At 36.3% G+C, this 24885-nt stretch overlaps 1 protein-coding gene across 3 annotated transcripts in view; it reads left to right on the top strand.

The window, feature by feature from the left end:
• Window positions 1-590: 590 nt before the first annotated feature.
• INTS6 (integrator complex subunit 6) overlaps window positions 591-24885 on the top strand; it is an 89005-nt gene continuing 64710 nt past the window's right edge. For all 3 annotated transcript variants that reach the window (XM_044913562.1, XM_044913561.1, XM_044913560.1), the window contains exons 1-4: window positions 591-900; window positions 1277-1354; window positions 2183-2332; window positions 21450-21539. In XM_044913562.1, the coding sequence (XP_044769497.1) occupies window positions 790-900; window positions 1277-1354; window positions 2183-2332; window positions 21450-21539 (429 nt within the window). In that variant the 5' untranslated portion in view covers window positions 591-789. The remainder of the gene's footprint in view (window positions 901-1276; window positions 1355-2182; window positions 2333-21449; window positions 21540-24885) is intronic.

Below are 24885 nucleotides of genomic sequence, written 5' to 3'. Positions count from 1 at the left end.
CCGCCTCCGCGTCTGCTGGCCCGCCTGCTCGTCCCTGGCGCTCGCTCGCGCGCGCACCCGACTCCCCGCCTCCGCGCGTGCTCAATAACTGTTCCCGGAGCCGGCCTACAAGCTTCCCCCGCCCCTGAGCTGTTTGAATATGCTAATAAGAAGCTTGGGCTTAGCCAATAGAACAGCGGGGCGGTGCGTCACGTGGCTCGAGGACGTGTCAGGGGCGGAGCCTCTGCAGACCCTGCCCGAGTTAAAACCGGAGTGTGAGAGAGAAAAGCGCTTCAGTAGCGAGAGGGGCTGAGAAAGTGGTGACACCGCCGGGGTGCGGAGGGAGTCCCTGAAACTTCTCCCAACAGCCCCAGGGCCAATCTCCCCTCAGCCCACTCCCCTCTTCGCCAGCTCCCAGGTCCCCACTCCCTGCACCGGGGGTGGGGTGGGGAGCCAGGCCCGTCTCCCGCTGGGACACACACAGGGGCCGGGAGTGGGGACGGGACCCCCGAGGAGGGGGGGACGGACCGACCGACCGACCGGCAGACGGCCGGGCGCCCGCCCCAGCGGGCAGGCAGGCAGGAGGAGGCGGAGGCGGGGGTACGACGGGGAGGACTGGGTCTGGGGAGTTTCCTCTCAACTATCGGGGGAGAAACTCCCCGCAGCCGAAGGAAAGACCCAGACGGTGTTTTCCTCCCGGGGGCCGCGCTCCCCCGCCCCGCGTAGCGGCGGTCGCCGCCGCCACCGGCGCCTCCACCTCTACCATCTCTTTCTCCACCACCTCGGGCCCCGGTGTCCCCGGCCAGCACTATGCCCATCTTACTGTTCCTGATAGACACGTCTGCCTCTATGAACCAGCGCAGCCATCTGGGCACCACCTACCTGGACACGGCCAAAGGCGCGGTAGAGACCTTCATGAAGGTACCGACTGACCGAGCCCGGGCGGAGACCGGGGCCCGGCGGCCCGCGGGCGGCAGGGGTGGGGGGGGGAGGGCGGCCGGGGGCGGCGAGGCGGAGGTGTCGCGGACCTGACTGCGGGAGCTGCCGGGCTCGGGGTCCCCCTCCCCCACCGCGCGGGCGAGCGCTGCAAGCCGGGCTCGGCCCGGGCCCGGGCGGTGTGTGGGGGCCGATCTCTGTGTGGGGGGCAGTGTGGGGGGGGGGGCGCTGCGGGGGGGGGGGGCGGGGGGGGGGGGGGACGGCGGGGCCGCTGGGCGCCCCTTCGCCTCGTAACCTCGCCTCTGTGCTTCCCTCTCGTCCGCCCTGTTCCTCCTCCCGTCCCCCACCCGCTCTCCCGCAGCTCCGTGCCCGGGACCCTGCCAGCAGAGGAGACAGGTATATGCTGGTCACTTTCGAAGAGCCGCCCTATGCTATCAAGGTAACAGCTCTCGCCCTCCCCCTTCCCTTCCCTGTTCCTTCCTCGCTCGCCCTCCCCGCCCCCCCATTCACCCTTCATTATGCTCCCCTCCCCCACCCGCTGTGCTCCAGGCGCTGAGGTCTTTTCCCCTGCGGGCTCCCACCCCCTCCCCCGCTCCGGAGCGTCCTGGCGCGGCGCGGAGTCGCTGGGCCACCGCCGTCCCCTCCCCAGCCCGGCCCGGCGGTGGCGGCGGCGGCGGCGGCGGCGGCGGCGCTGCGATCAACATGGCCGACATTTCCCCTCCGCGGCGTGAGCGGCAGCAATGAACTGTGGGGGATATTTATTCAAGTTAGCCCGAGTGACAGCCGGGCCCGGCCGCGCCGAGCCCGGGTTTGCATTAAAGGGGACTCGGCCCGGGGCTCGCCGCTCCTCCCCGGGGTGGCGAGCGAGCCGGCTGTGGGGGCTGCGGGGCTAGGTGCTCGGATTTTTCCTCCCAGGGCCGCGGGCCAGTGGGCCAGCTCTAGGTTAACTTCAGAAGTCCTGCTCACTTCTGTTTTCCACTAGTACCTTTGCATGCCCAAATTTTGGGTAGTAGGTTAGGAAGTAAATTTCCCAGGGAAGTTAGAAAGTATTAAGGCTGTTAGCCACCAATAGCTGTAAGCAAGCAGGTTTTTTTCTTGGCCACCTTTGAAGAGAGTTTTCCTCGGCAGTGATACTACGGTATTAACACCTTAACCAAACCATACTGTAAAGTGAAGCAGCTCCTTGGTGAACGGCAGATTGTAACGGCTGTCCGTGTGTACATGGCTTTAAAGGATGAAAAAAAAACTCTTACGTTTTTCTTTTCAGGCCGGATGGAAAGAAAACCATGCAACGTTTATGAATGAACTGAAAAACCTTCAGGCTGAAGGACTTACGACTCTTGGCCAATCCTTAAGGACAGCTTTTGATTTATTAAATTTAAATAGATTAGTAACTGGCATAGACAACTATGGGCAGGTAGGTTGAATATTAAGGTGGAAAAACAGTTGATTTTTCTTTCTGTGGAAAAACACAGTCAAGTCCAAAACCTATATAACATGAAATACAAGTATGAAACATTTCAGATTAAAGTACAGTATATGCACATAATACAAAAGTGAAACTGACCTTACGAATATGGTTTTAAAGCCCTCATTTTTTTTCTCTTTAAAATGTGTTTGTATTCAGAATGAAGGGTCTGAATTTTGTGCTGTAGAATTGACATGAATTTGGTGTTAATCCCTTGAAGTTCACTCAGGTTCTAAAAGGGGAAAACATCCTGCTTCACCACACTCAGTTTCTGTGATACTCTACCCACAGGCAATTGTGCGACTACTGCAGTGACTTACAGACACTAGTTGATCAGTGGTCGTCATTTCTGTATTACTAAAAACGTCAGAAGAAATTTTTCTGTTTGTTTTATCAGGGTTTATTTTAACCGTATTTTATAGCTATTCTGAAAGGTAAGATTTTCACTGGAGTGCAAATAACTGAGTACATTAAGATTTCTCAGCAGTTGAAGCATCTACAATAAGCATCTATGCAGAAAGAATTCTGAATTCATTTCTGAATTAAATCGCAGGTCCAGAGGTGGTTATTATTTTTGGACTCCAGACTTTTGGAAAAGAATTCTCTTTATCCTCTCTGTCCCCGCACCGCCCCCACTCCATTATGGTTCACTATGAAATAATGCAAGGTAGTCCATTACAACTTTTGAGATTGCTGGCCAGGAAAATAAAAGATACTGATAAATGTGTAATGTTACACATAACAAAGGAATGTTAAACCCGAGTTCAATGTTGAGGTTGTAGTGAGTGCAGAAACATTATTGCCACAAGGATACATTTAGGAATACATTTTGTGCTTTTCCCAAGCTCCATGAGCCACAGTTTTCATGAGTTTGACAAATTTCAGGGAAATTCTTCCTGTGACTACAACTTTTGGTTGTATTATATAGGAAGAAGCAGAATTGTTCACTTGTTTTAGAAATGTTTATGTTTTACTTAGTGCTAACTGTTCAGCACCTGAGCATTTTTGGAGGTTGAATATAAATCCCATGGCATTTAAAGTACGTGCAATTCAGATTCACTTTGTTCTATTTCGACTGAATTGTGTACCTCCATTGCTTAATTCAGTAAATATATATTTTCTTACCACATAAATCTTTGTTTTTCTTCTCTGTTTTATTTTGCAACATTTGTAACTTAGGTAGGTTTGCCATGAACTTTTAAGTTTGTTCCTATAAAATGGATTTCTTTTATATTTCTTTGTTATATGTAGTGCTATACAGGCTTATTGGTTAACGTTTTGATCTAAGTATTTTTGAGTTCAAAGACAAGTTTGAAACTTTCTATTATTTGGTTATTCTTATTTGGTTGTCAGGTTGTCAGTGTATAGAAGAACTATTAATTTCCTGTTTCCCTGCATCACATTTTATGAGTGGGCAAGGCATTTACCTCTTGCCACCTATTAAAAATATTTCTTAGGATGCTTCCTTAGAAAAGCTGATTTTCATGGAGAGGCTGAGGACATTTGTAATTTAAACCTGTATTTTCCTTTTCCCAGTTAAGTTTTTGTCTGTAAAGCTTACAAAATATTTGAGGTTGAAGGTGGTCCTGCTGTGCTGTTATCACTTTGACCAAGAGAAGAGCCTGGGGATTAGGCTGTTTTTGCATGTTAGGTTTTATTAATTCAAGAAGGGGGAGGGATAATGCTTCTCAGTTTATTTGATGAATAACTAAGGATGCATGGAGTAATACTAGTGCTTATATCCTGAATTGGCACATAAAAATGACACTAGCGTTAAAATAATTGAGGAAGCCACAATTTTCAAATGAAAATGATTGAGTAAAGTGTTTAATTAGAAGAAAACCTCTTCCCACAGGTATTTTTCTTAAGACTTTATCTTGCTGACTTAAATGTTTCTTATTCAAAAAAGGATAGATTATCAAGAATTTTGGATGTCTGAAGTATTTAATACTAAATATAGCTCATGTGTTTTCTTTCTAAGAGTACTTTGTGTTTGCCTCTTTTCTGTGCAATACCTTTATTCTGTAACCTCAGTGTTTTTACATAGTAACTTCCCTTTCACATTCTATGCAAGGATATGTAGAGCCCACAGTACTAAATACTTGTATTATAATCTTATTACTGAAGGAAATGAGATAAGGTGAGCTAGATGAAAGGGACAGAGGATATTGTTTTTATAGAGCATCTGAAAACATTTATGTAAGTTTCCAAATAATTTTCTTAAATATCTAAATGTGGGTACATATATATTTATTTAGATACCCCCACACCTACTCCCTGAACGTACATAAACATATGTGATTTTCCATAACTAATCCCAGGAGTATTTTTAATGTCTATATTGCATGTGTTAATTTAGTTAGTATACCTAAAAATAAAACATCTTTGAGGTATTAGTAATTAGGATACTAACAGAATTTGCAGGACGGCCGTAAGGTGAAAGTAGCTGAGAAAAAATGGCTCTTGGTGAACGTTTTCTTCAAGCACTTTGGACATCCCAGTAAAAACTTCCTTGCCCTTGTGTATAGAAATCCTTCTAGATATTTAATTTTGATAATCAGTACCATTTGCTGATATTTCTACAATCATGGAACAATTGTGTAGCTTCTAGTCAGTCTTTTCCTTAGAAATTATAGCAACACCTCATTAAATTGCGTATCATTGCAGCAGAATGTGACCCATGTATTTTTCACATGTGTTCATCAGGGTTTCGAATAATGCTGATCTTTTGAGAGCCACTCCAGGGTATATATTCAAAAGAATTGAATGAAAGGACTTAGAGAACGGTTCCTAACCTACTACCCTGAGCCCTTGATGAAGACAATCCTTGAGCAGTTCCTAAAAGGAGATACAATATGTGTTTAATTTTTTAAGGATTTTCAATGCCAAGTTTTAACCTCATTAAAAAATAGTGGCTTTTAAGACAAGATCAAGTTGAATGAATCTTAGGGAGAATAATTTTAACCAACTTTATTCTTCAGTATAAAGAAGTGTTTGTGAATTTAGCAAATTCAGGTAGAGCTTTAATAATGCTACTTTGTTCCTTTTATGCAAGCAGTATCTATTTAGTACTCAGTACAAAATACAGGCTTTATTTTTTTTCTTTTATTTCTTAAAGATTTTATTTATTTGAGAGAGAGAGAATGAGAGAGAGCACATGAAAAGGGGGAGGGTCAGAGGGAGAAGCAGACTCCCCACTGAGCAGGGAGCCCAGGACTCCAGGATCATGACCTGAGCCAAAGGCAGTCGCTTAACCAACTGAGCCACCCAGACGCCCCCAGGCTTTCTTTTAATGTTGGTAGGTAAAGTACTGAAAACTTGATTCCTGTTTGGGTTTTTTGTTTCCCTTAGGTTATCAACAAATGTATTAACAGTAGTTTTGTATTTATTGACCTACAGACATGTTGTCAGAAGAAAGTAGATTATAATACTTGGACATACTACTGTGCTGAGTATTAAATGGAAACAGTGGTAAATGGTATTTTGTAAATTTTTTAAGGCCCTGAGCTTTTTCTAATTTTTAAATGGTGCTAAAGAATACATAATATCAAATTGACCACCTTAACCCTTTGTGTTTTTTTTTTTTTAATTATTTTTTTTAAGTAATCTCTACACCCAAGGTGGGGCTTAAACTCACAACCCAGAGAGATTTAAGAGTTGCATGGTCTTCCAGCTGAGCCAGCCAGGTGACCCCCATCTTAGCCATTTTTAAGTGTACAATTTGGTAGTATTAAGTATATTCACATTCACAGTCTCCAGAACTTTTTCATATCTGCAACTTTAACCTGTTAAGCATAACTCCTTTTTTTCCTCTCCCCAGCTCCTGGCAACCACCATTCTATTTTTTATCTCTACGAATTTGAGTACTTTAGAGATACCTCACATAAGTGGAATCATACAGTGTTTGTTTTTGTGATTGGCTTATTTCACTTAACATAAATGTCCTCACCATTCATTCCTGTGTTAGCTTATGCCAGGATTTCATTCCTTTTTAGGGCTGAATAATATTCTATTCTATGAGTATACCACATTTTGCATATCCATTCATCCATAATGGACACTTGGGTTGCTTCCACCTCTTGGTTATTGTGAAGGAATAATGCTGCTATGAACGTGGTGTGCAAATGTCTCTTTGAGATCCTGCTTTCAATTCTTTTGAATATATACCCTGAAGTGGAATTGCTGGATCATGTAATTTTATTTTTAAATTTTTGAAAAATTCCTATTTTCCATAGTGGTTGCAGTGTTTTATATTCCCACTAACAGTGAACAAGAATTCCAGTTTCTCTAGATCCTTGTCAATGCTGTTTTCTGTTTTTCTGATTTTGGCCATCATAATAGGTGTGAGGTGATAGCTCACTGGTTTATTTGCATTTGCCTAATTATATTGAGCATCCATTCATATGCTGGTTGGCCATTTGTATATTGGCTTTGGAGAAATGTCTGTTTAAGTCTTTTGCTCATTTTTTAATTGAGTTATTTGGTTTTTGTTATTGAATTGTAGGAGTTCTTTTAAGTATTTTGGATATTAACCCCTTACCAGATACGTGATTTGCAAATTTTTCTCCCATTTCATGGGTTGCCTTTTCACTCTTGATTGTGTACTTTGATGACAGGAGTTTTAATTATTGATGTAGTCCAGTTTTATTTTTTTTGTTGCCTGTGCTTTTGGTGTCAAATGCAAGAAATTGCCAAACCCAATGTCTCTGAAGCTTTTTTCCCCCTCTATTTTCTTTTAGGAGTTTTAGTTTAGGTCTTGCATTTAAGTCTTTAATCCATTTTGAATTAATTTTTATATGTGGTGTATGGTAAGGGTCCAACTTCATTCTTTTGTCTGTGAACATCTAGTATTCCTAACATCATTTGTTGAAGAGACTGTCCTTTCCCCATTGAAAGGCCTTGGCTAGTCCCTTGAACTTATAAACCTCTTAAAATTATATTCAATAATTTTTATTGGCCAATAATTCTTATTGGCAGATAGAGGACTTTACAGTCAAACTTGCTTAAAAGTTTTTTCTCCATCTGTATTTAACTGTGTAAAAGAAATGCAATAGCCAGAAATGTGAAAATTGAAATCCCAGTCCTGACCTTGATATTAAGTTACTATGTAACATTGGATAGTCACTTGACCACCCTGTGCCTCTGCTTCTTCATATTCCGGATTGCTAATAATGAAGCCATTGTCCTCTTATTCTAGAATTGATTGGAGGTTTAAATGGGATAGTATATTAAAATATACTTTCAAAATTGTGACATGCCCAAGAGACACAAAGCATACTTTTTCCCCTCAATAGATTAGTTTATTTACCTCTAGTTCATTATTTTTCAGCTTTAAATGTGAAATTATAAGAATTTAGAGATTTTTAAAGTGGATTTTTATTACATGCTTTGAAATCTTACAGCATATTAAGTGTATATTTTTTTCCCTTGGGCTTTGTATTGCTTCCTGAGGAAGCAGTGTGAAAAGTAAATGCTGTAACTTGGCCAGAGTTGTCTTAATGGCAATCGGTAAATATGACGAAGTATAGGGATGGTGTTTTTTAAAAATGCATTAAATGAAAACTAGATGTAAGGTTCAGATAAGTCAAAGTCATTTTTTTGCAGGAATGCAAGTTAGAGAAGGAACCTTCACACAGGACAAAAAGCACATGTTTTAGGATTCTTTCAAATGGGGAGCTCCCCCTAGTGTGTTTAAGATGAGATTTACACAAGTTTGTTTGCAAGAGACCTTTGAGGAGTACATCTGTTGGGTGTATCAAGGGATATTTTAATAAGAAGATTTGAGCTCAAAGTAGGGTAAAAGTGGATATGATTTATTTCCTATTGAGCATTAGTTTTAAAGGTGGTAGTTGAAATGAAAAATTTTAAGACCCAGATTTTATTTTCTTTGACAACACTTGCTATCATTTTTCTTCATAATTTTATAACCTAAGTCTCTGTTTTCTAAAGTATCAAAAAACTACTCTGTCATGATCTTTCAAAAGAAAATAAGAAAATATCCAAAGGACATTATTGCATTCTTAATTACAAATTACTGAAAAGAAGTCATAAGTATGAAAGGCAAAAAATAATAGGTTTTGCTTCTTCAAAGAGAATTTTATTTTCTCTTCATGCAAGAGAATGTTAATAATTATATATTAAATTATGTACAGCTGGAAATTAAAAGGCCAGGAACAAATGTAATATTTGAATGAAAGAATTTCATTTATTTGTATTTTAAGTTGATTTAAGGTCATTTGTGGTTAGAATTAGTGAAAGGATTATTTAGCCATATTCATGTCATGGATTTCTCCAAAGAGATTGTGCAATATTTTTTATTTTTTTATTTTTTAAAGATTTTATTTATTTATTTGAGAGAGACAATGAGATAGAGAGAGCATGAGAGTGGGGAGGGTCAGAGGGAGAAGCAGACTCCCCGCTGAGCAGGGATCCCGATGTGGGACTCCATCCCAGGACTCCAGGATCATGACCTGAGCCGAAGGCAGTCGCTTAACCAACTGAGGCACCTAGGCGCCTGAGATTGTGCAATATTTTATAACTTGAAATTTTCTTAAATATTTTAAAATTGTTTTTAACTAATACAACCCTTTACTCAAGTTTTTAATCTATGTAAAATCATCTTGGTGGCGTTTTTTTTTTTGTTTGGTTGATCAGTGCCCACATATACCAATCCTGTTTTCTTTCATTTTAAAAAAGTATTGTCCTTATATATTTTGTTTAGCCTTATTATTACTTTTCTTAATTTAAGCATGGTCCCCAGACCATAAACAAAACACTGAAGTTTTTTTTGTTTCTGTTTTAGTTTGTTTTTATTCCCTGATTCTTCTTCCCCCAGCCTTTTTATTGAGGTATAACTTAGATACACAAATCTAAATGTGAAGCTTAGTGAATTTTTATATACACTCTTGAGAACAAAATTGAACTTTTGCATCTACTGACAGAAATTTTTATTGGACCTTTATATGTATTTTATTGTGACTATTATTTTATGGGACTTTAGAATTGAAAGTCATGCTAGAAGTTTACTCCATCTTCCTCATTTTGTACATAAAGAAAGTAAAGGCCAGAAAGTAAAGGCTTTGTTTCTTCACACTTATGAAGTATTTTAAAAGATTGAAATTGGTTATGGAACAATTATGATGCAGATTTTATTAGTAACTTGTATGTTACTTAAGAACAAATTTTATTTGAAAGTATAACCAGTAGATCTGAATCCCTTTTGGGGGTATGTTTGTATTTCTTTAATGGAATATGCTTTCTTTCAATGCCTCTGTGAAAACCAGGCGTTTCATTTTGTCAGTGTGTTATGTTTAGCCTTGTAACACTGTATGGAAATACTGTTAAATGCAGTTGGATTTTCTTCCCACTCTCTTGGTTTGGAAAAAAGTAAGAATATGAATGTGGGGGATAGTTGACAAGATTTTACACCACTCTTATTTTAAGGCCTAAATACTAATATATGTATATATTTAATGGTACTTCTTGATTTTGTATTTCATAGTTTATTAAGTTTCTGATATAGTGGGTTCATACAGAGTTATTAACCTAGTCAGTTGATTAGTTGGCTTTTCCAGTGTAGTATGCCAGCTAGTATGAGCGTTACAATATAATTTTTTATCTAGTTTGTAAGATTTGTAATTAGTTAACCATCATGTTTCCTTTGATGTAAGATAATTTTGAAAACCTCTAAGCCTTGTGTTTCAAGATTCAGAAAATGGTTTGGTTCTATCATTTCCCACTCTACCCATGAGTTCCATGTAACCTCTCTGCTTCAGTTTTGCCATTAGGAAAATGAGATGAAAGGATCTATGCTGCAGGATTATGGTGAAGATTAAGTGATACACAACATAATTTCTTATAACACCTATTACCATTTTTGTGAATTTCCTTTTTTTTGAATTTTAAAAATTGGAATTGTGGGCACGTAAGAGTATTTTATCTAGCTATTTTCAGGACAAGCAGTGTGGTGATATGGAAAGAACCACTTCATTAGAACTGGCTGTGCCTGGCTCTGCTACTTACTAGCTTAGGTTGTATTTTTTTTTTTTTTAAGATTTTATTTATTTATTTGAGAGAGAATGAGAGAGAGAGCATGAGGGGGGGTGGAGGGTCAGAGGGAGAAGCAGACTGCCTGCTGAGAGGGAGCCTGATGCGGGACTCGATCTAGGACTCCAGGATCATGACCTGAGCCGGAGGCGGTCGCTTAACCAACTGAGCCATCCAGGCGCCATAGCTTAGGTTGTATTGACAAGTCCCCTTAACTTCACTGAGCTTCAGATTTCTTATCCACAAAATGGTGATAATAGCAATCTTGAGAATTTTTATAAGAACCAGAAATATTTGTTAATCATCTAGCAAAATGTCTGTTTGGCTCATGGTAGAAACTCAGATGATGATGATTATTGTCATCCCAATGTTATGTTAAACACTTAACAGGATAAAAGCTTTCTAATCTGAAACCTTTGGGAAAAGTTCTGCAACCCAACATATACCCAGTATAAGAAGTTAGAATTAGCTATTGAGTAGTTCTAACGAAAGTAAAATTTTGTGCCTTAAGAAACATAATGGTTTTGACTTTGAATTGAGCTCCATAGATGGCTCCAAAAATATTTTCCCTTGGTTTTAAAAAGTCTTTTCTCCAAAATCTCTTTTTCTTTCTTTCTTTTTAAAGATTTATTTATTTGGAGGGAGCGCATGAGCAGGAGAGGCAGAGAGAGAGAGAGGGAGAGTCTCTCCAGCAGACTCCAAGCTGATGTGGGGCTCAATATCGTGACCCTGAGATCAGGACCTGAGCTGAAACCAAGAGTTGGACGCTTAACCAACTGCACCACCCAGGGCCCCCCAAAATCTCTGTTTCTTGTCCAAAACCAGTTTGGTAACATGAATGATTTAATAAACCAGACATGTTCTAATTTTCAAAGCAAGAAGGTTTTAATCTTTGAGGAAATTTAGATGAGTGCATTTTTAGGGCTTTATATATTTTAGAGTTTAAGTTGGTGATGGATGGGATAGAGGTTGGAGGAGGATGTTCTTGTGCAGAAGAAAGGTCAAATGTGAAATATATGATTCAGTTTATTATTTGTAATGTAGGTTTACGTGGGAAAAACAGGAAAAGCCTAGAAAGGATTATTTTTATGTGATAATAGTTCTTTTTTAGAGCATAGGCAATTTGAAATTCGATTATTGGTATAGTGAGAGATAGTTGCACATAAAAAAATATTTTAACTTAAGAATCTAGAATTAAGAAGGTAAGTTGTAACCGTAGGACAAATTTATATCAGCCTAGTGATATCTTACCAAGATTTATTCTAGTCCCTACACACTCTTCCTTTATTAATCTGTGCCTTAAAAGGGTATGACATTTTAACATTTTCTACCCATTAATTTTGCCTAGATAAGCTGAGGGACTCATGGTAAAGGTCCTTGGAAGGATTATATCATGTAAAAAACTACTATAGAAATGAAAACAGTTTTGAGTATGTGAGAAAAAGAAATTGTAGTGTTAGCTATTAGTAATGCACTTTGTAACTAGTAAATGGCAGCGTTGATGCTGGCATGTTAAAGGAAAACTTTCCCTTTGTCTTAAAGCTAGTGAACCTAGTTAGATATTAGGAAACATCAACAAAGTCTTCTGGTTATTTTGGAGTTTGAACACCAGAAGTATCCCAACAATTACTCTGAAATAAATTATTATAATAAAAAAACAGTAGATTATTTTTAATCACAGGAATTGAAGATGTTTGAGTATGCAGTGTTCTGTGAGAGGTTAGGCTGCAAACCCCAGTGAGTGTTGTTACAAAGGCTCCATCTGCAAACCGATGATAGGCTATACAGTACTTTTGGATTATCCAAAACAATGTCTTTGTGGCCTCTGATAATGCCTGAGTTGTGATAGTTCCTGGTCATTTATATACTTCGGCAGGTAACAACTAATGTAAAATTTTGAATTTTTGTTGTACAGTTTTAGTTGTCAATCCGTTTCTCAAAGCAGTAAATTAGAAAAAAAATCAAGAGATTGCATCCAGAAAATTGGGCCTCAGTCAATAGAAAGAGTAAAAGGTCTTTGTATATAAATTTTATTGTTAATTGAGTATGGACGATGTCTAATCCCAAATAACATTATACTCAATGTAAATCTTTAATGTAATAAAAAAAGAGTTATTCTTAGAGCTTCCATTTTAGTGAGCTTATAGCAGTTATCAAAAATACGTAACAACTGTCCAGTCATCCATATATGACATCTGCTTTTTTATGAGATTCATTATTCAGATAAAACCTTGGTGGATTTGTATGTATAGTTAGAAGGGCTTATAAAAAACTTTTTGGCAGGAAGCCCAAATATTATGGGGTTAGTTTTTTGTTTCCTAAAAATGTCATTTATTTTGAAAATTTAAAACCTGTTGTAAACACTTGGGAAGGGACTTAGCACAAGCATCAATAAATGTTTGTCACAGTCTAGGAAGAATGGATTTCTAGAAACTGTTTTACTCAAGTACAAATACCTATGTAATGGATTTGGAGAAATTTTAATGTTTCCTTCTAAAAAAACTTCTGAAATTGGGTTACCTTTCCTAGAAAATGAAAAATCATATATTTTACAAAGCAGGACCCCTTAAAACTAATCTTGAATTATGATTTATCCAATTAAATTATTTTCAAGTTGGCCTTCAGCTATAGCACATGGGAAAAAATAGACTGTCAGTTTTTCCAAGTGCTTATCACGAATTTTTTTCCTTTATTAAATTTAATGCTTTATTGCTGACTTTGCTGACATGAAACATTTATTAGGCTGTTCCTCTTCATTTTCAATTGTAGTTGTGAAGGTACTTACGTAGAACACTATGGTTGAAGTCCATCTGGTTTGTAGGAGGGCTGTTGTGTGTGTGAATGATTCTTTTGAGACCATGTATGTAGATGTTTAGAAGGAAGTAGCCCTAATGGTTAAAGATATGATTTAACCAGACCAAAGGTAGTATCTGTAGATTTGGTGGTAATCAACACCCCAAGGAGATGATTAGTCTAAAGGGTATAGGTAGATCTGTGTGTTTAATGAGGTCAAATTAATTTTCAGTATTGTTATATAACTTCATCTGTCTTTGAAAATATGTTTTCATCCTAGCTTTCATTTTTTACTTTTTCTGCCTTGTTTGCAACATGTTTACTATTACATGCTTTGCTGGGATAATTTTTCCCTAAATTGTCATTACCCAGTCCATTTCCTATGGGTATGTTAGGTTCTTTATCCCGCATGTTAGTATTTCTTAAGTAAGATTATATTTCTGATATATCCTCATTACTCTGTTTATGCCAGTATAAACACTAGTGCTATTACTTTTTAAAATATTGCCAAAACCAAGTATTTATTTGTTAGGATACTCTTATTCAAACTTTAGGCTCCTGTTCAAATGTAAAACTCAAATTCTGTGAAATTATTAAATATTTAATATTTCAAATATATTGAATTTTTATTATTTTTGATGCAGTAATTCTCAGCCCTTTATGTTACTGAGTTTCCTTAACATTAATTATATTCATAAAGTCACGCTATTCTTCAGTTCTTACAGTATTTCTTACATGGTAACTGGTTTATTATTTAAATCAAATTCTAGGATATTGCTCCTTAGTCATTTTATTAAAATAAATGTATGGAATTCCCCTCTACTTTTTTTTTTTTTAAGATTTTATTTATTTGATAGAGAGAGACACAGCGAGAGAGGGAACACAAGCAGGGGGAGTGGGGGAGGGAGAAGCAGACTTTCCCCGGATCAGGGACCCCGATGCAGGGAGCCTGATGCGGGGCTCGATCCAAGGACCCTGGGATCATGACCTGAGCCAATGGCAGACACTTAACAACTGAGCCACCCAGACGCCCCGCCCCCTACTTTTGCCTAAGTCTTACTCCATCTGTTTTTAATGCTGTTAATATTTTTAACATAAGGAATTACATGGTTAGATAAAGGAACTGTATCGGTACACAATTGTATAATGGAATTACTTGAAACTAAAAATATATATCTTTTAATGTGGAATTTTAACATGTTTTTCTATAGTTCTAGACCTTAATATATTCTAAAATGGTAGGTTTTTATATAGTAGCAGATTTTTAAGGTTTTATTTTTGGTTACTAAGCACATTTTAATTTTGAAGAGTACTTGTTTTGAATATGTAATAAATGCACATGGTTAAAAAGTTCAAGTATTAAAAAAAGTTATACAGTTGCTTACTTCCATTCTTCAGAGGCAGCCAGCCATGGTTAATCAGTTTGTTATGTATCTTTCAGAGATCTTTCCTATGTATCCAAAGGTACTATTTTACAAGCACTAATTTCCTAAGATGAATATTTTAGATTTTTTTCATCAAAAGACTCATTTATGCCATTTTACGTAATAATCTCAATGAATTCTAAAACAAACATAAAATTATAATTCTGGCCTTGGAATATTGATTTAAATGTAAGCCTGTCAGGCCTTTATTGACTTAAATAATTATTATATTTTGTTTGGAATGTTTAACCAGCTGTGTATTCATCCCTGTAATGAACCTCCCCACCTTTTAAAAAAAGCTAAATCATATTAATGATAATGAATTATTGAATAGAAGATATAATTAGCACATCAAAACTATGATTTCATAGATCTTATTGCTATAGTTTGAGGCAAAAATAAAAAAATGGAACTGACTTAAGGAAAAATAATAAGTATATAAATACTAGTACAGATAATAAGCAGATACTGAAAAAATTCTGGTTGTGGTATGCAGTTGTCTGAAGTTGAGCAATACTGAACAAAATGTAATTTATACCAGTTCACTTGTATTATGAAGTATGTATTAAAAGCTTCTCAGTTGTATATAGTTGTAATTGTGTTTATTATCAGTATTATGACTAAGAAATCTTTGGGTGTGAATTCCATTCTAAGCTACTTTTCTTTTAGAAAGAAGCTTAAAGTAGGTAAATATTATCCTTAATGTTTCTGTATTTTCTATTTTCTCTATAGAATCTGAATTTTGACATATAGGGAGTGTCAAAATTTCTAAATGAAAATGAAGTGGTTTGTCATATTTTAGAGGTTCATGCATTGTTACCTCTTTATTAGATATGGTAATAGAGGAAAATAGGATAGATGATTCCAGCTTCATGTTTTTATTTATGTAGATTTTACAAAGATGTAAATAGGAGACCTAAAGATCTAGTTTAGCAACTTAAGCATCATTACAAAAATTTTTAACAGCAGTCCTAGTTAGTCCTTGTCCAGTGTATGCATGAGAACCTTTACTAATGTAGTACTTATTTCTCCGGGGAACTCTTTCCTTCTTTTAACATTTGCTTGTTGTTGATGTTACTTAACTTGAAAAGGAAGTTTTAGGTTGTAAAAAAGCACAGGCTATTTCTGGAAGTTTTTTATTTTCTTGCTAGGTGATAACTTTTAGCCTAGTTTAAGATGTTACACATCTTAACATCACTTCTGTTGATTTCTTTTGGCTGTACATTTCCTGGAATATGGCAGAATAACTAGACCAGAGTAGCTGTCGGTTAGCTGAAGATCCCAACACAGGAGAGCTGGAGGGCTGACTGTGGGTGCACATTTTCCCTTTAGCCCATGGGAAAAGTAGCTTTGACAGGCACTTGGCTATCCTTATGAGGGTGTTCTAAGGACTGGTAACGTGATGGCACCGAAAGAAAATGAGCCCGTTGGTACTACAGCAGAGGTAGCCACAGAAGGTATTACTGAGTGCTCAGGGATGGCTTGCTTTTGCTTCAGAATAGAATAGTTAAGACCTGTTTAAGGGTACAGTAAAATTCCTCTACCCCTCCCCCTACTACATTTTAAATTAATTGGGTAAAAGTAAAAATACTGATTCTGCGAACCAGGTTAGTTTGTATTTGGGGGAAAGTTAGCCTTATTTTTATATTTTCAAAACTTTCTGGAAAATTTAAAAATTTTCAAAAACTTTTTTTTTTGCAAAAATGAAATAGATGCTAGCAGATAAGATCTACTTACTTTAATTCTTTAAATTTCCTTATTGAGATTTTTATACCTTAATTGTTTTAATACCATGATAATATTAAATTATTGAGAGAACTGAACATTTTTGCTTTATTTTATCTTTAGCAAAAATTTTACTTGAGATTTTTGGCCAGCATTAAAATCAATTTTCTTTTCTTTCTTTTTTTATAAATCAGTTTTCTAAATGACAAGATTTCCATTAGTAAATAGCTCTAGAGGTAGAATATTATACCTTGCGCTATATTCTCAAGGGACATGTTTAGATTTCTTTTTGCCAAAGAGCCACAGCTCTGAGAGAACCATCTGATTTTAATTCTGCTAATGACAAAAGTAAACTTTTAGTCCCTCTACTGGTTGCCTTTGTTGTAGCAGAGCTTAATATTATTTTGTGGGGAGATTTTATAACTAAGATAGAGGCTGTTTATAACTTTATGATCAAGGTGAATTTTGAGGGATATTCTAATATGGACAGTCATCCCCAAATTGAGTGACTTTATAAACATACTTGCTAAGAATAAAAATGTACCGTATTTATTCTTAAATACAAAGATTTGGGAATTATTAAACTATGTTGACTTGGCACCAAATGGCTAATGGCATTGTATTGCAATGATTAAATCACAACTTTTAGACCTTTGAAATGTTAAATTATTCTTTATAAAACATGCAGAAAATCTTGTGATACTGGTAGACAGCCAGAAATGTGTTTTAATTTCTTGGGTAAAACTGTTGTGAGAGAAAGATGTCCATTATTTCTTGTGCTTCTGCCAAGAATAAGTGCATTACCAAAGGCAGGGGAGGAGAAAACTTTGTTGGAGCAACATCATCGGATCATTTTCTGCAGGTGATTTAGAAATTTATGCTTAAATTATTAATTCTAACATTTATATATAGAGGTAGGGATAATTTGTTCCTGAAGAAATAAAAAATGCCCTTTTGTATATACATTCATTAAGTCATTATTCTAATTTTTATCATGACTAATCCTATTGCTTTTCTTAGTGTGATTTTTTTTTTTAAATTAACATACTCCTATTGCTTTTCTTAGTGTGATTCTTGACTAAACTTATGTCAGAGAAGAAGGGATCTTAGGCATGTTAGGGTTAAATAAATAGGTGAAATGAGGATGGTCATATTTTTCTTTACTTTTCTCTACCTTTGATCTCTGTCTGAATTTTCCAAAATTTAAAGCCATTAAAGAACTTAATGTTGTTTTATCTTGCTTTCGTATATATGCTTTTTGAGAGTTGGCTGAAATTATTTAGTTTTCAAAAGTAGATGTTGATATATATTGCATTTTGCTTCAGTGTTTTTGTTGGGGGGAGGTGTACTGATTTATATATAGAAAAATTGGTGGGTAAGACATTACAAAACAACAGGAAACTAAGGAAAGAAATAGTTCTCCTCTAGTTAATTTTGCTACAGATAGAATATATTAAATAAAGCCAAACTGATTGTAACACCATTCATTGTTGTGTGAATATGGCACAGTCCAGGTTGGTGTAGAACTGTATCCAAGAGAATTTAGTTGCTACCAACAGGACTTTCAGATGATATTTAGAGTTGGAATAAGGTTTTGGCTGTGTCAGTTACCAGCTGGCTGACTTTGGATTATATTATTTAATCTCAGTGAATATTTTACCTCACCAAGTTTTTAGGGTTAAATGAGGTAATACAGCTGTTTTATTGTTATTATTGAGTACCTGATTATTCTAGTAATTTCAGGCCTAGCCTCTGTGGAAAGTATATGTATCACTCTAGTAAAGTTTCAACTAAAAGCTTGTTGTCAAGGAAAAAGTAACTTTTATTTTGATGTTCGAATTTAGCTTAATTTTTAATACCTCAAAGACTTGGCTAAATTTTAATTCATTTTAACTTGATCTTTAGATATTACGGTCCTTGAGAAAGTATTAGTTTTTGGATGGACATCATCATAAAGTTCTTTTTTCTTTTAAAATTAAATTAATTTATTTGACAGAAGGAGAGTGCGTGTGTGTGTAAGCAGGGAAAGTGGCAGGTGAGGGGAGAGGGAGAAGCAGGCTCCCCTCTGAGCAGGGAACCCTGATGTTGGACTCCATCCCAGGACCCTGGGATCATGACCTGAGCCGAAGGCAGACTTTATAAGCCACCCATCCATGAAGTTCCTAATACATCATAGATCATTGTTCTTTAATTATAGATATGACTAACTTTCTGGCCTCTGGAGGATAATTCTTAATGTGCTTACATAGGAATAAGAATTGATGGATGTCACACTTTCATTCAGGAAATATGAAGAAAATTTTAGTTAGGTTAAAATGTAGAGGTGATACAGAAACACCGTTGCAAGTATTTGGTCCATGTTGTGGTGGCTTTAAGAGATTTACTGATTTGTTTTTTGAAAGGCAGCAAGTTATACAGAGTAGTTTTAGCTTAAGGGTGGAAGCAAGATACAATAATACTGAAGATATGAGGACATCTTGGTCTTTTTTATCTCCCTTTGCCAATTTTTGATCTGCAGTGGAATTTGTAGAAACCAGAAGAAAGTTGTTGTTAAATGTACATTTATTATTTGTGAGGTTAGAGATTATGTATCATGCACCTAACACAGTGCCTGATATATGGTAGCCACTCAGTAAATATTTGAATGACAAACAGGAATAAATGATTAGCAGATGGCAAAACAGATATAGAAGGCAGGTAGTGTATCCTTGTATCCGAGCAAATTCATAAGTTAGAGAGGGTATTTGTATTGAGGTAAAGGTAACATATCTATATTTCTTTCAAAGCTTGTTGAAGTTTGATTAATTCTAAATGGTTCCATGAACATCGGTAGTTTTGTATTAAACTACAGTTGGTGAATCAGTGAGTATTTAAGTGCCCAATGCTCAGGTATTTTGTGCTCAGTGCTGAGGAAGAAATATAACATGATCCTTGCCTTCAGTTGATTCAAACACCTGAAACCATAGCAAATAATACAAGATGGTGTATTTTTAAAGAACCGTAGTAAAAACACATAACAGTTTACTATCTTAACCATTTTTGAGTGTATTCAGTAGTGTTGAGTATATTCACATTGTTGTGCAAGGTGTTATGTATTAAGTTAAAAATAATTTGGAGAGGATAAATGCTGTAGGGAGTAGTATTCAAAATGTACTCCATGAAACCACTCCAAATCCAACTTTATTTGAAGAAATATTCTACTGTATCTGTATTTTTATTGAGTCTGAAAGTTGCCACTATTAGAATTTGATGAGAAAGAACTAATTTTTTAAGGGCAGGCTAATCAGGGAAGGCTTCGTGGAAAAAGATGAGGACTTTAATTTGGTTTTGAAGAATGATTAGGAATTGGATGGGCTGTGGGCAGCGAAAAGAAAAGACATTTTATTTGAGGGAGCCACTCGAAGCTCAGAGGTTAGAATGAACATTGCGTATCTCTAGGTCTGTGAGAAGACCTGCATAGAATTTATTATTATGTTGGAGATGAATGATGTTACAGTACAGTGTAATGTTTCACAAAATGTGTTCCATTTACCATGAATGTTGTAGAGAAGGAGGAAGGGTAAATTCATGTTTTTTTTTTCCCCCCTGCAAGTCTTCTGTAACATTTGGATGCTACTATGCATTTGAAATCTAGAGGTTATATCCACCATATTTTAATTTGACCAGAGGACGTTTTCTCCACTGGGATGGTTATCTCCTGGACACCAGTTTGAAAAATGTATATGCTACCTACAAGTTGTGTAACTTGATCAAGAAGTTTTCAACTACCAAATCTCCGCTCCCACTTTATGAAAATTAGTTGTAATCACAGTTTGTGTATGTGACAAGTGTTTGTAAATGCATTTAACAAAGTATGTGCTGTAATATGCTAGTGACTGAGAGTTATATAAATGTAAGGGAAGTTTATTGAACCATAGAGTATTACATGTATATAACCCTTCTACACCCTCGCTATTCCAAATATGGTCTATGGACATTAGCATCTCCTAGACTACAGTCTTGTTAGAAATGTGGAACCTTTGTCTTCATCCCAGACTTGCTGAATTAGAACCTGCATTTTAACAAGATTTCCAAGTGATCCATATGCACATTAAAATTTGTCATATGCTGTTCTGTGACATATTCAGCAAAACTTCATTCTGTCCTTTCTTGAACAGTGTTAGTAGCAGAGAGTTTGATACCTTTGATTTCAAACAAACACAGGTTTACCCTGTTGAACTTTTATCCTTTGGTCATAATTTTGTCTTAAATGTGCTTAATGAATGTGCTTAATATCTTAAATGAGAGCCATTTATACGTAAAAGATAAGCTTATGTTTATCTAATTCTCTCACAAAATGCATCCCCTAGAATTGACCATAGTACTCAGAGTAACTTAGCCAGAGATTTGAATGGAAGTTATTGAAGTTATTTCACCCTACATACAGAGCAGTGAGTTTTGTGCCACTGTCTTCCATTGCCTTTCCTACTGTTGTTTTTGTACCTTCTCTTGCCAAGCAGTTTAAGTAACCATCCTTTTTAATTTTTCAAATTGGACTCTCATTAATTTTTGCTAAGCTTAGAGTAGCCCTAGTGTTCCCATGGAATGGATTTTAGAGCTCTTCCATCCATATATCCAGTCACTTGGTTAGACACTTTGATTACAAGCATAAATTATATTTCCTTGTAATGTTCACCTACTATTTTGCCTTTCTCTCTAAGAAGTTTCTCAGAAAAATAGTGTCTATTTTAATTTTTAATATCTCAATATGAATTGAACTGTAGGGTCCCTATTAAAAAATTAAGTACTTTTAGTTAGTTACATAAATATAAATGCTCACCATAAAAATTAAAACAATACAAAAATGTAGAAAGAAGTGAAAAATCTTTTCCACTACCTAACCCCATTCCTTTAAGGTTAACTTCTGTTTAGTGTATGTTTCTTTCAGAACCTTTTTTTAATGTACAAAAAGTATATACTATGCATAAAACTTGACAAGAAAGGTGGATTTATACAGTGTTCTAAGAATTGACTTTTTACTCAGAAAAATTGAGCTGATGTCTAGACCTTAATATGATTGATGTGTTTTTTGACTTTAGGGACGAAACCCTTTTTTCTTGGAGCCAGCAATAATTATTACGATTACTGATGGGAGCAAGCTGACTACTACCAGTGGAGTCCAGGATGAGGTAAGTTATATCCCTATCGGCATAGATTATGCAATTGCAGATGAAAAATTGTTATTTGTGTATGTACTGTAGGATATTGAACACCTTAAATAGATTTGATTATTTGATGCAGTCGAGAGTCAATTTGTCTTCTACGACTTACCTACTTCTCTATTTGTAGCAGTGATCTCCAGATTTTCTTGAATAGGAATCCCTTTTGTGAAAAACTTTTGAGCCTACCCCCAATTTCCAATTATATGTGTATTTTTGAGTTTATGTCAGGGTGGTAGTGTCAGTTCATATAGTACATTATTTAGTGAAAAGGAAATCTTATTTTTAGGTTGAAAAAAAATGGGCACAGTGCTCTAATAATTCCCATATTTCAGTGGATTGTCACTCTACTGTGGAGACTCCTAGACTAGACTGGAGCAAAGCCAAGAGAAGGTTAAGACTAGGAAAAGTGAAGGTTTTTAGACAATTTTTTTCAAGTCATTATAGTAAATAATATCTAGCTAACCTCACCTATTCTCTGCTAGTATGCATTATGCAGAGTTGGTTGTGTGTGGTGTGATAGGGTGAATATAATAGATTTATTTTAACTTCAGGCTCTTTTTACTGTAGTATTTGAACTGCTTTTGAGCCTTATACAGTTGACCCTTGAACTCTGTGGGGTTTAGGGGTGCCGTTGCAGTTGAAAATTTGTGTATAGCTTTTGACTGTTGCAAGACTTAACTACAACTAGGCTGCTATTGATGGGAAGCTTTACCAATAGCATAAACAGTCAGTACATATTTTGTATGTTACATCCATTATATACTGTATTCTTACAATAAAGTAAGCTAGAGAAAAGTTGTTAGGAAAATCATAAGGAAAAGAGAATACATTTATAGTACTATACTCTATCGAAAAAAAATCTGCATATAAGTGGACCTGTGCAGTTCAAACCCAAGTTGTTGAAGGATAAACTGTATTTGTTTTTCAAAATATGTTTATATAGATAGGAGGTGGTTTAGACTACCCTTTTTACTGTTTGCATTTGCTTTAGAATCTTAATTCTTATATTTACAAAGGGTTTGATTAAGTAGGAAAAGTATAGTTTTTAAGGTCAGTGATTTTTAGAAAAGCTTTCATTTGTGTGATGTTGTGGAATGTTACTTGGACATGGAGTCAGGACATGTGCGTTCTGGTCTTTGTTCACCTCCTTTCTAGCAGTGAACTTTGTACCAGTTACCTAACTTATCCAAATCTCTTTCCTTTTCCATGAAATAAAATGGTAATTTTTGCCTTACCTCATAGGGTTGTTGGAAGACTGAAATGAAATAATGTGTGTCAAAGTGCTTGCTAGGCTGTAAAGAAATGAGCATAATATTGTTCTTTTGTGAAGCAATGGAACCGGTAGAGTTGTTAATTACCTGATCTTGATTTGTTGGAAGAGAACCAGAATTGTTTTGTTTGAGCAATTGATATTAAAGGGAATTTAGGGTTTAATTCATGGAGATAGAGCTGAAAAATTTATGTAGATTAAAATTCATAATTAAATAATTAATAGTCTATACATAATTAATAGCATTGGAATGCTACATAGCTGAACCTAAGGGGTTTCTGGGCTTTCTTGAACTAGGTTGACATGTATAGCCAATTATGCCCTGCCACTATCAGGAACAGATAGACATTAATTATATATATGAACAAGCAGTAGAAATGTTGTTTAAGTTTAAATTTGAAACTTTAAAGTTGATTTTTCCCACTTTACCTTCCTTTTGAAAAATTTGACAGGAAGATTGAGGTATTGATAAAGTAGTATTGCTAGAACACATAATAATTAATTTCTTCAATTTTATTTTGTATAAATGAAGTCTTTTGATGGTTTGTTTTTTTATCCTTAATGATTCTGATTTGTAGTTATGACGACTGAAAAAATACTCTGTTTTTTGTTGTAAGATATTCCTACATGTGAGATTATTCATTCAGGGTGCTTTGTCTTGCTGCCTTTGTAGAAATGATCTTTGGGGTACAGTGTATTTTCTTCCCATATATCTGGATCTGTTTTGTTTGTAATATTTGTCTTGTAGGAACTCCTTTAACTTAAACATATTTTGAAATGTAAATGGGTATTGGAATTGTTCACCTTTCTTCCCGGGTTTTCGGGAGGGATACTGGGGAAGTGGGACTATATGTGCTTACAGTAATCTGTAACTAAGTAAGATTGCAAGTAAGTAAGAAAGATTGGGATTTTCTTGGGGAAAGCATCTTAACCTTTTAGTTCTCTTAGTGTTCTATGATAGTTAGCCTAGTACTAAGAACTGAGCTTATATTAAAAAATATTGATTATAGATATTACTGTATTGAGTCTAGTAGATTTCAAGATGAAAATTTATTATTATTATCTGAGGTGGAAGATTCATTTGTTTTAAGGTAAAAGTTTATTATGGTAATGTAGTTGAAAGGTCTGTGAATTGTTTTGGTTTTCAAGGTTAAGAATGTCTTTGATCCTTTGCATATTTGGTTCTTAATATCCCAACGGGACTTCTCTTGTGGGGCAGAGAGAATGTACCCCAGATGTGCATATAATTGAAGCTTACTTTTTGCTAAAATATTGGGAACTGTTGGTCTGTTCTAGCCCAAATAAATTATGTGATTCATTTTAAGGAGCCTTTCAAATCATAAAAAGCGTAAAAATGCTTTTTGTTTTGCTCTTTTGTATGTATGTATGCATGCACATGCATGCTACATATGCTCTGTGTTGTCATTATTTCTAGGGAATAACAAACAGAATTTTGCATTTTGTCTCTTTCTCTTCAGATCTCTTAACCTTTGCCTTTGGCAAAACTTGATTCTTGTTTAGATTTATTGAATGAGTGAATGTATCAGTGATTTCCACATTAGGTTTGTATGTATATAATTTTTGGTTGGCCCTGGCTGCTATTGATGTGATCTCTTACTAATATTTATGGAATTGTGCATCCTACCTGAATGATATCCTTTGCTTAAGAGTTATACTAACTCACATGGGGTATTATATCTGATGTGTTGGTGCTGTTTTTCAGGAATACGTGTTTCTGCTGCTTTAAAATCATCCTTTTGGCACATAAGGCAACATAGAACTCATGTAGTCTTACGTTTTATTTTACAAATGAGGATATTGAGATCCAGGGAGGAAAGTGATTTGCTTAAGGTTATAGCATTTTTTATTGCCAAAATCTTGATTAGAATTGATGTGAATTCCAAAGAGATCCCAACACCTCCAGACCAGTGCTTTTTTCCCTGTTGTATCTCATGGCCTCTATATTTGATTCTGTTTTTTTGTTGTCTTAAAATTTATCTTCTATTTACCTGATTTCCTGTTTGTCTACTTCAGCTTTCTATA

Source organism: Neomonachus schauinslandi, chromosome 3, assembly GCF_002201575.2.
Source record: "Neomonachus schauinslandi chromosome 3, ASM220157v2, whole genome shotgun sequence".
Classification (NCBI taxonomy): domain Eukaryota; kingdom Metazoa; phylum Chordata; class Mammalia; order Carnivora; family Phocidae; genus Neomonachus; species Neomonachus schauinslandi.
The sequence above is the reverse complement of the archived record's forward strand: the minus strand, read 5'-3'. Positions and strand labels throughout refer to the sequence as shown.